Genomic DNA, 14,557 nt, shown 5'->3' on the forward strand with positions numbered 1-14,557 from the left:
TTGGATTACCTGTCGATATCTCAAGATACAGCAATGAATGAGTACACAAGTTCTCAAAGCTCAACACATCCTCACAATTCCCAGCAGCATCACTACAACAGTGTTTGTGTTGTTCCCTCTAAGGACAACTAGAAGCGTGCATGTACACGGTAAATGATTGTCAGAGCAGAGGTTAGATGCTCATGGCAATACAGGCTCTGAATCCCACAACAACAGCACTGTATCAGCAAGACTGACAGAGGCAGATTGATTCGAGGTCCATTAAACCTTGTTGTCAGTCTTATTTCCTTCCTCCATAGGTCCGTGAGGTAAATACATGCCAGAAACAGCCCAGTAGTCATTTGCACTGATTTGTGCGGTGAAATCACAAGAGGGCCCAGACAAGACCTTACAAAGAGGTCTGTTCCCTAACCTGCCATGTGATGTCATGTAGATGGAGTCACTCACAATGCAATTTAAATATTAAGCGATTTGAATATAAGTATTAAAAGAGTCAAGAATATGTCACCCCTTCATGTCAGATGTAATGTATAAAGCAGGCCTGACACATGTTTTGGGCTGCAACTAACAATTATTTTAATCAAAGATTAATTTGTCAGTTGATCAATTGATCATTTTGGTCCCTCAAATTAGAAAATACTAAAAAAATATCCACACAATTTCCCAAAACCCAAGTTGACATATTCATATTGCTGTTTTGTCCAACCAACAGACAACAAGATATTAGTTTTACTGTAATTGAAGAAAACCAGCAAATATTCACATTTGTTGCTTTGGAACCAGTTAATGTTTGCCCATTTTTGCTTTAAAGAATTACTAATATTATTTATTGATTATCAAAAAGGTTTCCAGTTAATTTTCGGTTAATTGCATAATCCAGGGTTTTGTTTTAAGTCTGAGACTGGACCTCCTCTCAGACAAAGTTTGGAAAAAGGTGCCTGCCCCAACTCCCCACTTAGTTTACTTGCTTAGTTTCTCTCAATTCCTGGATGCATATGGGATCATGATTATGTTATTTGATGCTATGGACACGCCAAGACAGCGTAATATTGCTGTTTGACATGACTTCAGACTACACCAAATACGTGAAAAAGGTATTTCCTACAGCATTAATTAGATTCTGACTCTGGGAAAGTGGGAAAAACATCATAAACCTCTGGACTCATTGATTAGTCGACAATCATCTCTAGACATGTTAGCTCTACACATACAGTATATTGCAAACACAGTAGCTTTAAAGGTCCTATGACATGCTGCTTTTTGGATGCTTTTATATAGGCCTTAGTGGTCCCTTAATACTGTATCTGAAGTCTCTTTCCCGAAATTCAGCCTTGGTGCAGAATTACAGCCACTAGAGCCAGTCCCACAATGAGCTTTCCTTAGGATGTGCCATTTCTGTGTCTGTAGCTTTAAATACTATTGAGGAGGAGAGAGGGGGGGCAAGGTGGAGGGTGGGGGTGTGGCCTTGACCAACTGCCATGCTTCGCTCGTTTGCAAGCCATGATGTCTCTCTCTTTCCCATGGGCGGGCCAAATTCTCTGGGCGGGCAAAGCAGAGAAAGGGGAGGTAACCTTTCCCCTTATGACGACATAAAGGGAAGATTCCAGATCGGCCCATCTGAGCTTTCATTTTCTCAAAGGCAGAGCAGGATATCCAGGGCTCGGTTTACACCTATCGCCATCTCTAGCCACTGGGGGACCATCTCATATTAATGTTAAAAAACCTCATAAAGTGACATTTTCATGCCATGGGACCTTTAAACATTATATATTGCTCACACTAATTTACATTAAAACTACTATGTATGAATATACAGAACTCTTTCGTATACTGAATCTAGTATGTCTATAGTATGTTTGAAACTATGGAGGAAAGGAACTTACTAAAAGACCTTCATTAAATACACTTTATTAAATACACATTAAATATCTTCCCCAGGAATCAAAATATGAGCGTTGACACATGGAAATTATATTTAAAAAAGAAATTACGCCTTGAAGCCTGACTTTAGTTGCCCCCTCCAGAATCAGCCCCAACGTATGGCATCTTTCCTCAAATGTGTAAAACCAGTTAATGTGATAGTGAAGCACATTTTAGTTTAATGAAGCAACTGATATGATTAACATGAGAAAAAACGTTTTGTTTTGCAAATAGGATTTTATTTGGGGTCCATGTCCATATTATGAAATATTCAGCCCATGATTTAATATGTATAAATTCTCATAATAATTCTTTACTTCTTCTACTTACAGTATTTTATATTTGCCTCTGTATCAGTATCCTTTTTATATAAAGTATTTGTTGTTGTTGACAGTACAGAGGAAGGAGTCTGGAGGGTGATGGTGCGGGAGAAAAGGGTGTTTTAACAGAAATAACAAAACTGTGATGAGTGTTGCTGGGTGTAGCTTATGATAGAAACACTCACTACTACAGATGTTTTAACAAGAAAGAAAGTGAGACCAGCGCAAACTCAGTGATAACTTCTGATGTATTTGTGATAAATATCACCAAGTTAATAAATAAATTAAGCTAAATATTCAGTTTTTGTTTAATTAAGTCTTTATCAAGTTCAAATTTAAGATCAAATGTATGATTTGGATTATACATTCATCAACTCTGTTTTATCATTTAACCTACTGAACCTGTAAGGTAAGTGCAGTTCTAAATGTTCTCAGCTTGTATGGTTCATTTTAGTCCATGTTATTAAAGCTTTTTTTGCCAGCCATTTTGCCTTCAGGTGATTCACTGACTGCACATACTTGAACATAAAGGACTCGGCAGTTTGTGCCTCACTGTAATCATGGCATCACACTCAAGTCACTCTAACAGAAGCTCCAGTTTCTCACTCAATCAGCTGAAGGAAATTGTACAGTAATACATCAATTCCTATGATGTCCAAGTGACATCCTTTCCAAAACTGCATGAATTATACATTTTAGTCCACAGCAAGTAGCTCACGATGAAGAGCAGCCATTAATAAAGTTAATATTTCAGATTTGATTTGAGAAAAATGTCCAGCCACGCCATTTGATTTTATCAATCTATCTGATCCTCAATTTCTACACATTCCACGATACATCCCTTCATTTAATCACCTTCTTTGCTATCCTTCACACTAAATGGATTTAAAAACTTGTTCCCAGCTGAAAACCAGGTACCTGTCACACTGCCCTCTTAATACTCATGGTTCAAGGGGTTTCAGTGTTTGCCAGGTGGTGTCTTGCATTAAACAGCCTTGGTACTCATTGCACTGCTGTAATAAAGCCCAAGCATTTAACATGCACATTTATGGTCCTCAATAACCCAGAAGTCTTAATAAAAATGAGAGCTGACATTGGCATGAAGGATCCTCCACACTAGCTGTCTTTAATGTCCAAGACGTTCCATTAAAAGGGGAGCACTTCCTCAGAAGCGGAGCTTTTATCCTGATTGCTTACAGGAAGAGAAGGAAAAAAAAAAAGAAACCAAACGACCTTCAGCGGCTCTACAACCAGCCCTTCCCTCATGTGTGCTCTGTGAATAGACGCGCCAGCCTGCACAAACATGGACAGCTGGGAAACGCACACTGATAAAGATACATGTGCGTAGATATACAGTATGTTTTATGTAGGTTGTGAAGGGAGAACCAGATATATCGACAGAGATATATGTACAAATGCACGTGTCTGAGCCGTTGGCTACTTGGTATTCTGTTCATGTGCAGAGAAGCCATCTTACTTTTTATATCATAATGATTATTAGAAGATAAGGCAAAAGCCAAATCTGCATGTTCAATTCGTGCCTGTGCGATGCCAGATAGATAATACATGGGACTGGCTAATGTCCTTGCTTCTGAACTTCTTTAGCTGTTTTCTGTTTGAAGCCGGAAAAAAGAAGAAGATGGGGACAGAGATTTCCCTCTGTGGGAACACAACTGTTGAGCTACATTTAATAAGCTGGTCAAAAACACTCTCCTGCCGAGAGGGACTGCGCTTTTAATGACCATTCTGCTTCCAAAGTCTCAGATGTGCGGCTAGATTGGTGCCACATAGCAGACAAGGCAGCCATATTATTAATAGCAACACACCACACATGCTGCAGACTAGGGAGCAGAAACCCAGAGAGAGGGAAATGGAGAGAGACACACTGGCACACGGAGAGAAAGCGTGTGTCCCTTGCATGCTTTTAATGTCTGTGAAGGCAGGGAGACAGATGGGTGCAGTGAGGAGGAGATTAGATGGAGGAGGCAGGGCAGGGACCGGGGTCTAAAATATCCAGCCCTCACGAGAGGACGTCCAGGCCAGCCTCCACGCAGGCCAGAAGGGGGGGAGGTGATGGATGTACCTTCTGACTGGAGCCCTCGGCACGCCCACATGGAGACGCTACCAAGGCCAGGCCAGAGGAGCAGGCAATGAAAGAGAGAGGCCGAAGGGCTAGGATGATATAGGACGATCCAGCTTATTAAATAGGCTTCAGGAGGAGCATGGAGCATCTGAAGTAAGTTGTCACTATGCCACCAACAGGCATAAAAGGAGTCTCTGTTAGATGGGAAGTCTATGCACTGTAGGCAGTGATGACAGACTGTGTGCAGTAAGAGTGGGAATACTGTCATTAAATACACCGACACACCAGGGAGCTCCAGAACAGTGTGTCATCACTGATTTACTTTTTCTTTGGTACCTGGGCCTCGTTACCCTGCATCCGAGCAGCAGGTATAGGGAAATGTTTGTGTGTGAGACACATGTGGAATCCTATGCTATGTTATCATATCCTACTGCATTTATGCTACTCCTGAGTTCAAACACACCGCATTCAATGTGACACCACTGCGTCTATTTCTAGGCTTAGAGTATGAATTTTAATTTGCGAGCCGAGTCAAAATAAAAAGCTGAATCAGGAACCATGATGCATTGTTTACAATCTTTGTTTCCTGACTTCATTTAAAGTAGGAATCTCAATATAAAACTCTCTTCCTGCTAACATGGATAGGAAATTATTACATAAATCCATTACTAGAAGCCACCTGAAACCAGGTGTGCTCCTGCTACAGTGTATAATTCATTTGATTATAGATTTTTACATCAATTTTCACAGCTATGCTGATCCAAACACTTTGATTCCTTTCTTGTTTATTGCGTTGTCTTGGCAACAAGAACCTCCTACTAGTTTTCAACTCAACAGTTAAGACTATAGAAAGAGGAGGATGAGGACAGGAGGAGGGTACAGCGGAGGCTGTGAAAGCAGGTGTAAAAAGACATTTCTTCACTTGTATTTCCTGTCACATCCTGCGGCCCACTCCAGTCCTAAACTTTATATAATTACAACAATCTGTGCTCCGAGAGAGACTGTGTGAAATCTGATTGCCATTGGTAACATTCGCAGCAAGAGTCCTGGCGTGATAGAAGGCTTCCTGTTTCAATTTCCTAGGATCCCTCAAGTTTTGCTGGCTCTTTTTTTTTATCCCATCAGTGGGGCATGCATTTCCATTCAGGGGAAAAAACAGACCCGGTAATATCCAATTTACTGGGGAGGCAGAGGAGATGGTTTCACTGGCAGTATAATAACATGCTACATGGAGCGTAACATTATGGAGTATGAATAAAAAAGGCATTTATGTTAAAAATTCAATCCAAAAGCAGTCATCATTCATCGGAGGAAATCAAGGCAATTAGTAACACTTTAATGCAAATTGGAGAACGCAAAACACATCACAAATCCCTGGCACTGTAATAGGGACCAAAAAAGAGCAGCTCAAATGACCTCTTTCAAATGCATGTCGGTCTACTAATCAGAAAATCCAAACAGAGATCCTACTCTGCCTAGTGACATGAAAGAGAAATGTGTGTGTGTGTGTGTGTGTGTGTGTGTGTGTGTTTCCTGACCAAAGTATTTTTCATAAACCAATCCTTTATCTCATGCAAGAGTGCTTTCTTTAATGTCATTTACTTGTATGTAATGTACAGTAAAATCCCCCTGTTACATTTCCAACCATGCGTGTCCAAAGCAGCATGTTTTTGGCTTGTTAACATGTTCACAAGCAGGCTGCGTGAGTGGGGCTGAATGTAAAGATTTCTCATTTGGAATATTACCACCACATAAACAATATAACAAAAAAACATAAACACTGCTACACAATAACACCTCAATATCCTGATGGCCTGTCATGTACTCTACACAACACCACAATCAATTGAACGCAAAACAAAGAGCCAGCTTTTTTTTTTTTTAAACGGATGGACGAATACGTGACTGTCATAATCCCAGGTTGCTGGGTGCAATTCATGGACTGAGCTCAAAAGGGACAGTTCATTCACATAAGCCAAATCACTTCCTGCAAGAATTTACCATATGAGCAGTAAGGCTCCATCTTAATTCAATGATGCATTAGAGGAGCATGAGTAAGGGATGTTTTTCGCATGTCCGGGTTCAGTACACACATGCTACATTTAGTATTAAAGACATGGCCAACGTGGGCAATAAATCATCATGAAGTAGCACTACGGTAGCCAGCAGATAAACAACATTGCTTACAAAGACAACAGTGTGTGTGTGTCATTAAGTATGCCACTAAAATTATCTCCCTGGTACAACATTTCCCTTTTTATCTTGCTTACAAAAACACATTATACCTACATGTCTATTTCTGACATGGAGAGGGATACTAGCAAAGTACATCAAGACCCACATGTGGTCTGAAATCTGCCGTGGAGTTTCAATTTCCGGATGGTAATGAACATCACAATCATTTAAATGCAAACACCTGCTTCTTAAAGCATTCGTTATGCTGTGCAGTACAGTAGAATACATTACTCAATAACTCTCTAGCTGCATCACCACTTTCTAATATCAAGCAGCCTACACACCAGCAGGTATGAGCTCCACAGCTGTATCACCCACCCCCCTCGTCTCTGCTGTACCGTACCTTCAGAGTGGTGGGAGAGGGTGAGCAGGCTGACGCAGGAAGCTCCGATCCCAGAACCGAACACAGTGATGCGGTTGGAGTCTCCTCCGAAGAAGCCAATGTTCTCGCTGATCCACCTTAAAGCCTGGATCTGGTCCAGGAGCCCGTAGTTCCCTTTAGCAGCCTGGTCACCCGTACTGAGAAAGCCTGCAACACATACACAGACATTAAGAGATTAAAAAGTCAGCCAGGCGGAGGGGCGAGTTTAATAAATTACATTGTTATGCGTATTGAAATTTGCACATGACCAAAATAAAAAAGTAGGTAGTCTGTAAGTTGCACATGCAATATGCCACGGATTTCTATTTTTCATGTGCACCTGCAGCATAAAAGGTTATCCGCAGTGACTAACCCCACCCCGATTTTGTCAGGAGAATCAGCTCGCCGCGGAAATCATGACTTATTGGATGACACGGCTGTTGGTAAAATAGGAGTGCGCGTGACCACATGTCATTTGCACCGTATGGAAAATCAATGGCATCTCTCCCCGGGTAAGCACCCATCATCGGATATATTGAGCAGTCCTGATGAAAACCTTAGGAATCTATGAAAACACCACAGACGGAGGGAAAAAGATGTGATAAGATTTACAATCATTTTGATGCTGCAAAACCCCTCGGTATGGACTGCAGCCTCATTATATATCCTATCAGAGTTACCACCTTCCTCTGGCATATTTCGATTCTCTCTCACACTCTCAAGTCCCACATACTTTCAGTCTAAACATTCACAACAAGCACTACCATGCACATTTCACTCCGTGTCTGTGTAATCTACAATATGATGTCTCGAGTTGGACAGTGAGTCTCTCTTGGGTACATCTGAGCTCATGTTAACACACCACCCTCTCCCAGCTGCTCTCCAGGGCCTAAGCCCTGCTGAATGATGGGTAATCGAGAGTCGTGGGAGAAGATCAAAGGCAAGCAATCCCTGAAGTCCCCACGGTGGACTCAGTGTCCATCAAACCCCTGAACATGCATGCGAGGTGACAGTTAGGAGATGTGTGTGGAAACCAAGACCCCCCCCCCCTTTAGTGGCAACACTTCACAAGCAATAAATGTGTTGGTGGTGGATGCTTGCAAGCCTCCAGTGATGGTCCTTCAGCATCACAGCATTGTTTCTAACATCTATTTCATGGTCTATGCCTCCATATAATGATAAGCTCTCATGGGTTTAAGTCCTAAGGGGGGAAAGGGAATAGATTTGATATCAACAATGCAAAAATAAAAAAATAAATCGGTGTGTTTTTTGACTTGGGTCACCACAGCGATGCTCACTTTAGATGAAGACTGATTAGAAAGCAGCTGGCCTCAAAAAGGATGCATGTCCGCCAATGCCTGTTTTCTCTCTTTGTTTGAATCAGAGGCTGCAGAGGGCACAGCCTCTTGCCCCACCCCCAACAGCACACTCGCCTCGCCCCGAGTGCCCGAGTGGCAGGAACAAAGAGGGTGGGCAGGGGAAAGGCCAGGCCTGATCATCGATAGGAGAGAGGCAGTGGCACAGGAGGGAAAGCAGGAGACAAATGGATCAACAGATGGTCTCCTTCAGATGCATCCCTGAGGATGACAGAGCAGCAGGGCACATGCAGAGAGAGAGAGAGTGAAAGAGACAGGCAGAGGAACAGAAACGCACACAGACAGACAGAGAGAAAGAGAGAGAGAGGGGGGGGGGAGAGAAGAAAGGAGGACTCCAATTGAAGAGCTTGTTCTTTTCTTTTCCTCTTGCGGCTCCTCCTTGTGTTCCGTCATAACTTAAGGACAACAGCTTTTACAACTCTCTCCTGGATGCCATGGAGAGAGAGGAGACGTGACTCTCCCAGAATAACCCTCATTTGCGAAATGGTTCACACTTCACCAAGTGTATGTCAGATGGGTTAGGAAATGTCAGGAGACCGGCATGAAAAAGAGATTCCGTGCAACTGTTAGCCTAATTGAAAAGATATAGCAAACATTATGCATTTGGCATTGCAATATGAGGCATTACTAAATGACAAACATGTAAATCATTAGAGTTGGATCCCCAGCTGCCAGAATAAAGCATCTTTTTGCGATTTTTTGTTCAGCCGTGGTGATTCCTCTGCATCTATAAATGAAACTGGTCATTAAAATGTAGAGGTTGAATCCAATATCTTAGACAACAAGACATGCTGCAGGCACCATTTAAAAATACATCTAATATAGCTGCTGGTTATGTTTTAATTGGAAAGGTGACAGAAAGTATTTTCTTTGGAAAGCAATTAAGATAGCAAAGTAATTGTTTTTATGCATGGTTATTTCTATTTTTACATTTTACTTTATGCTTGTGCTCTGGAGGTGTTTTGGTCTTTTTAGGTTTCTGGCTATTTCTTTACATCCATCACCTACGCATGACCTCAGGCTTTCACTCTCCTTTACTAGAATAAGGTAGAGGAACGGACTGTTTAAATAACGACACATATGCTTTCCCTTTGTCTCTGGTTTGAGTTATCTACATTTCCAAACCTCCTTACTCACCGGGGATTGGGTTATAGATTTCCAGATCTACAGTAGCAGATGATCCCCGTCTCATCAGCCGTGCGTGGGCTATGGCTGCACATGAACCGTGATGTGCAGAGCACTATCTGTTCACAGCTCACTCCTACACAAGACCTTGGGATTCTGGGCTGCAGCTCAGTGCTTCTGAACTACTTGGTCAGGCTGGTTATGTGCTTGACTGCGCTACTCAACCTGACAATCAATTGAGATTTTTATTACACACTAGGTGCTGCTTTACAATAAGCATTTAATTATAAACCCGTAATCACATGATATCCATCTTTGTTAGCTGCCTGTGTTCAAATCGATATGCAAATTCTCTTTTAAATGATCTGACCAATTAACTTTGGCACAAACAGTACACACAATTACAGTACACTGTGAAGTTAATTCAAAAAACATAAAATAATCATTAAATAGTTTTAGTTGATCTGATGCTTTGAAAGTAAAGTGCATACAAATCAATTTGTGCTAATTTAATTTTCTCTGTGACATTACAGTATTAATGTTACCTGTTGTGAGTTCTGGAACAAACTGTAGATTAAATGTGGGATGTTTGTTTTCAATTCAGTCGCAGTAACTGAGGCGAAGCCCAAGCTTTACACCTTCAGGCTGAACACCAATGTCGTATATGGTTTGCTGAGCGCCTTTTCCCCTTAAAAAAAAACAAGACATTGTTTTGTATATCAAGCTCCAATCGGTTCAGTGTAAAGTGTTTGGTTTAGACAAAGGAAATAGGCACACAAAGAAACGTAGAAATGCCCTGAAGTTAAACTACACTGGAGAAAAGAAATCCTATAACTGATCTTCATTCAAGTCAAACCTTGAATCATGTATGCCAAAATGTATTTAATAAGATCTGTTAAGAGAGAGAACTGATTATATAAGTTGCAAAAGGTCATGCCAACAAATAACTCAAATTGTCTCAACGCTTGAAAGAAAGATACTCAAAAATGGAATCTAACCTGCCTACACGTCAGCTGGATTGGACATGAAATTTGCATGATTGTTCCTTATTCACCACAAACAAACTGTATATGTTAATAACAGTGATTCTGTGCTCTTTCTCTGCATGTTAGAACTGTAATTTGGCCTGACTGATTACATGATGTGTTTTTGTATCGTGTCTCAAAGCTGCTCTTCCTTGACAGTGATGTGTTGCAATTCTGCTGTATGAAGACCTGGTATTTTCTCCGTGTGGCAGCACAGAGTCCCGAGATTCAGTCCTGATCTCAGGCGGAGTGGCAGCGGCGGCTGTGGTCAGGTCGCAGCCAGGTCAGGTCGGACTCGCACCTGTCACCTCGCATCGTCCTTGCCGGACAAAACTTTGTGTATGTAATGCGGCTCCCCCTACGAGAAACTAAGACATCCTTGTCACTTTAACATGACCAGAAGCTCAGTTAATGTATACAGCATGACATCGTCTCTTCTCTGCACTGTTTGAGTTTCAGCCAACGTGCCTGAAGCAATACATGAGCAGCAGAGACCAGGAGATCACTACAAATCCAACACCTTTCCAATTCCACACATTTTCACAGACCAGCCACAATCATTGCATCGCGTGAATATCAAAGAAAGAGTTTATTTTCCCAAAAAGGCCAGCGTTGAGCGTGTTGCCACATAATGTATTCTGCGGCTTGATGGTATTTTATCAATAAGCGCGCACGCCTTTCTCAGTCTACACTGAGCGTCTCTGTTTCCTCCTGAGCCACAGCAGTGATTTCCTTTAGCTATGCCTCTCAGCATTGATATTGCTCTATTGATTATGATTTAAATGTCTGTTTCCTATACGGCGGGCTATAACTCAGAGTGTAGCAGAAAGAGGTGATGATAATGATCGCTCCGACCCCAGACATCTCTCTTAGCCTGGTCTCCTAGATAATGGAATGTGTGTAAAGTAATGGCGGAGGGTGAGAAGGGGACGAGGAAGGGTAAGGGGGAGGGCAAAAGCTTGTTATTGAGCTGAAGAGTGAGGTAACATAGGGACAGATGGAGGGAACGGATAGGGAGGAGGAGAGGAAAAGAGAGGAGGAGAAGGATGGCAATAACAGCGGTGACGTAACTGAGGGAAAGTTTTTTGGCTTTCTGCTAGATCCATTTTCGCTTTTACTTCGCCTTTACTCTGTTTCTTTCTCCCTCTCATCCTCCCCCTCTTTCAGGGTGCCCGTTAACAAGGCCGTCTGTGTCCAAACTCTCCTTTGGTACCCCCTCCCTCTTCTTGCCCTCTCCCTCTATCGTTTCTCCCCCCTTCTCTTCTCTGGGGAAATAAAGGCCCACACAGTCGCGGCCTTGACAGCCTCCTCTAAGAATCCCCCACTACAAAAGAGCTTCAACTTCCCCCCAGCCAGGCCTGGGCTGAAAGGGAGCCTCTGGGGTGTGGATGAGAAGCAGAGGAGGGAAGAGGGGGCCACACTCCACACAGCCACATAAAGGGCCTCTGTGTGTCGAGCTCATGATGAGCAAGGGACATACCCAGCGGTCCATCTTCCACACAGGGAGACATTCCCACAAGATTTTTCATCCTCTTATTTTTGGGTCAAGATTTCAGCATGCCGACGAGACTCATTGAAAAAAAGGCTGGGTGAAGGGAAAGGAGCAGGAAGGGGGCGTGGGCCTGAATGAAGGTGATTGCCACTTGGATCAGTGTACAGCTCCTGTTTACAGCTCGCTGCCCAATTGCATGGCTGGAGCGCAGTCTGATCTGAGAGCAGGAGAGCGAGAGAGATAGAGAAACACACAGAGAGAAAGGCAGGCAAGAACAAGAAAGCCTCTTTATGGTAGCCTGGACACTGAAGGCCATTTATCCAACACCACAACCTTGTTTCCGGTGGAAGAGAAAATAAAGACTGGAAAAAAAAGTTTTGATTATCACTCCTACAAATTACCAGTTTCATATAAATGAATACTGCGTGAATCAAACTAGAAAATTGTGAAAAAGAATTTATGTATGAGCCCCTGATTCCTGCTGGCCTCACTATGAATCAATAATTAAAGGAAATATCAGACCGCTTTGAATGGCAACAAAGTCAACCGATGTATTAGGGGCCCGCCCCTCGACACTTGGTGAATTCAAACTGAATGATAACTCGCTCGCTAAACTGCAAGTCTTTGCTGAAAATGTGAACAGACCAATGACTAACAGAAACCCAAATGGTTCCACTTGAATGTTTATCTCAGTTGCACACAATGACACAGAGCGATGCGGCGTGTGAAGCATGAACCAACGCTGAAACTATACTGTGCTCTGAAAAGGTGGTCGGGTAGTCTGATGCATGATGCTGAAGATAGAGCATCATGCATACTGTGCTGCTGAATACAGACTGAGCCACTCAAATGGAAAATGTGGTTTGTGTGCAACAAAGCACTGAAAAAACAACAACAAAATGTCAAGAGGGAACATCTGTGCCGCATTAAAACCAAAGCTCATCTGACATATATCTGAGTCCCTAAAACCCAGATCTCCTATAGACAGACAAGAGCCTGTTATAGCAGACAGGGATTAAAAACAGATACTGTAAGTCAACGCTGGTGCTGCACATGGCAGCTGTTGGTTGTCCTGCATGTGACTTCGGGGCTGCTTAATCTGATTGTGTGATGTGTCCCGGTGGTCAGGCGACACTATTCAAGAGCTCTGGTGAACAGCAGCACTGGCAGCAACTACAAATGAGCAGTTTGCATGTGTATGACCCCTGGCACCTGAATGCCACTCAATCAATCACACTTCGGCTATGGCGGCTGTCCGATTTTCTTTTTTTTTAATCTCCCCTTTGCTTCTCTCCCACCCTCCCTTTGCCATCTCTTCCTTTGCTCCAGCTCTCTGTCATGTTTCCTGTCTTCCTCTACTATCAGCATGTCTCTCTGTTCTCCGTCTCTGCCTCCATCATCTTTTTTTCCGCTATTTATCACCTTCTCTCTTCTCTGTATCTCTCAATTTTTCCTTTCAGTGAATAGCACAGACAGTGTATTCTCAAAGACAGCGAAATGCTTTTACATTAAGGGAAGCTTTGCATCTCACAGCTGGTGCGGAGGCGGGCCTGCATGCTCCTGCAGAAGGAGAGAGAGATGCTGGTGTTGGGGAGTCACAACTGTGAGGGTAAGCAGCGCTTTGGTTCCACATGGAGGAACATGCATCGGGGAGATATTCCATAAACAACAATATGCCTTTACTTAAGTCTGATATTTAGAAAAATATACATTCTTACAGTATACTCTCCATCTTTTGTTCAACCAAAAGGACACTGTATGCAAGGTGCTCTGCCTCACTTCTTGGCCTATGGCAGAACAAGTTCAAAGGCATGATGTGAAACATGACAGCAAGCCTGGGTGATGTAATTTGAGGGCATGGTGAGAAAGTTTAGCACCACCCAGCAGGACGGGGCAGTTGTGCAGTGATGCGCCTAGGAGGACATCAGAGACTGGCTTATCAAAGCACATCAGTGGAGCAGAGTAGGACAGAAAGGTCATAATTTAGAGGATCTTCAAAGGCCAACTCCTCAGGTTGGAGTAGCTCTGATAGCTGGCCATAATGAGTTTCCAAACCCCGATTTCAAGGGAAGTTGGGACGTTGTGTAAAATGTAAATAAAAACAGAATACAATGATTTGCAAATCCTTTTCAACCTATATTCAATTGAATACACTACAAAGACAATATGTTTAATATTCAAACTGATAAACTTCATTGTTATTTTTGCAAATATTCACTCATTTTCAATTTGATGCCTGCAACATGTTCCAAAAAAGCTGGGACAGCTCATGTTTACCACTGTGTTACATCACCTTTTCTTTTAACAACACTCAATAAGTGTTTGGGAACTGAGGACACTAATTGTTGAAGCTTTGTAGGTGGAATTCTTTCCCATTCTTGCTTGGTACTACTTCAGTTGCTCAACAGTCTAGGGTCTCCGTTGTCGTATTTTGTGCTTCATAATGTGCCACACATTTTCAATGTGAGACAGGTTTGGACTGGATGCAGGCCAGTCTAGTACCCGCACTCTTTTACTATGAAGCCACGCTGTTGTAACATGTGCAGAATGTGGCTTGGCATTGTCTTGCTGAAATAAGCAGTGACGTCCCTGAAAAAGACATTGCTTGGATGGCAGCATA

General features: G+C 42.6%; 1 protein-coding gene across 2 annotated transcripts in view; it reads right to left on the reverse strand.

The window, feature by feature from the left end:
- The window catches only part of nlgn3a (neuroligin 3a), a 128,196-nt gene that overhangs the window by 33,718 nt on the left and 79,921 nt on the right, over positions 1 to 14,557 (reverse strand). For both annotated transcript variants that reach the window (XM_031319730.2, XM_036003638.1), the window contains one exon: positions 6,902 to 7,087. In XM_031319730.2, the coding sequence (XP_031175590.1) occupies positions 6,902 to 7,087 (186 nt within the window). The remainder of the gene's footprint in view (positions 1 to 6,901; positions 7,088 to 14,557) is intronic.

This window comes from Sander lucioperca, chromosome 1 (assembly GCF_008315115.2).
Source record: "Sander lucioperca isolate FBNREF2018 chromosome 1, SLUC_FBN_1.2, whole genome shotgun sequence".
Taxonomy (NCBI): Eukaryota; Metazoa; Chordata; class Actinopteri; order Perciformes; family Percidae; genus Sander; species Sander lucioperca.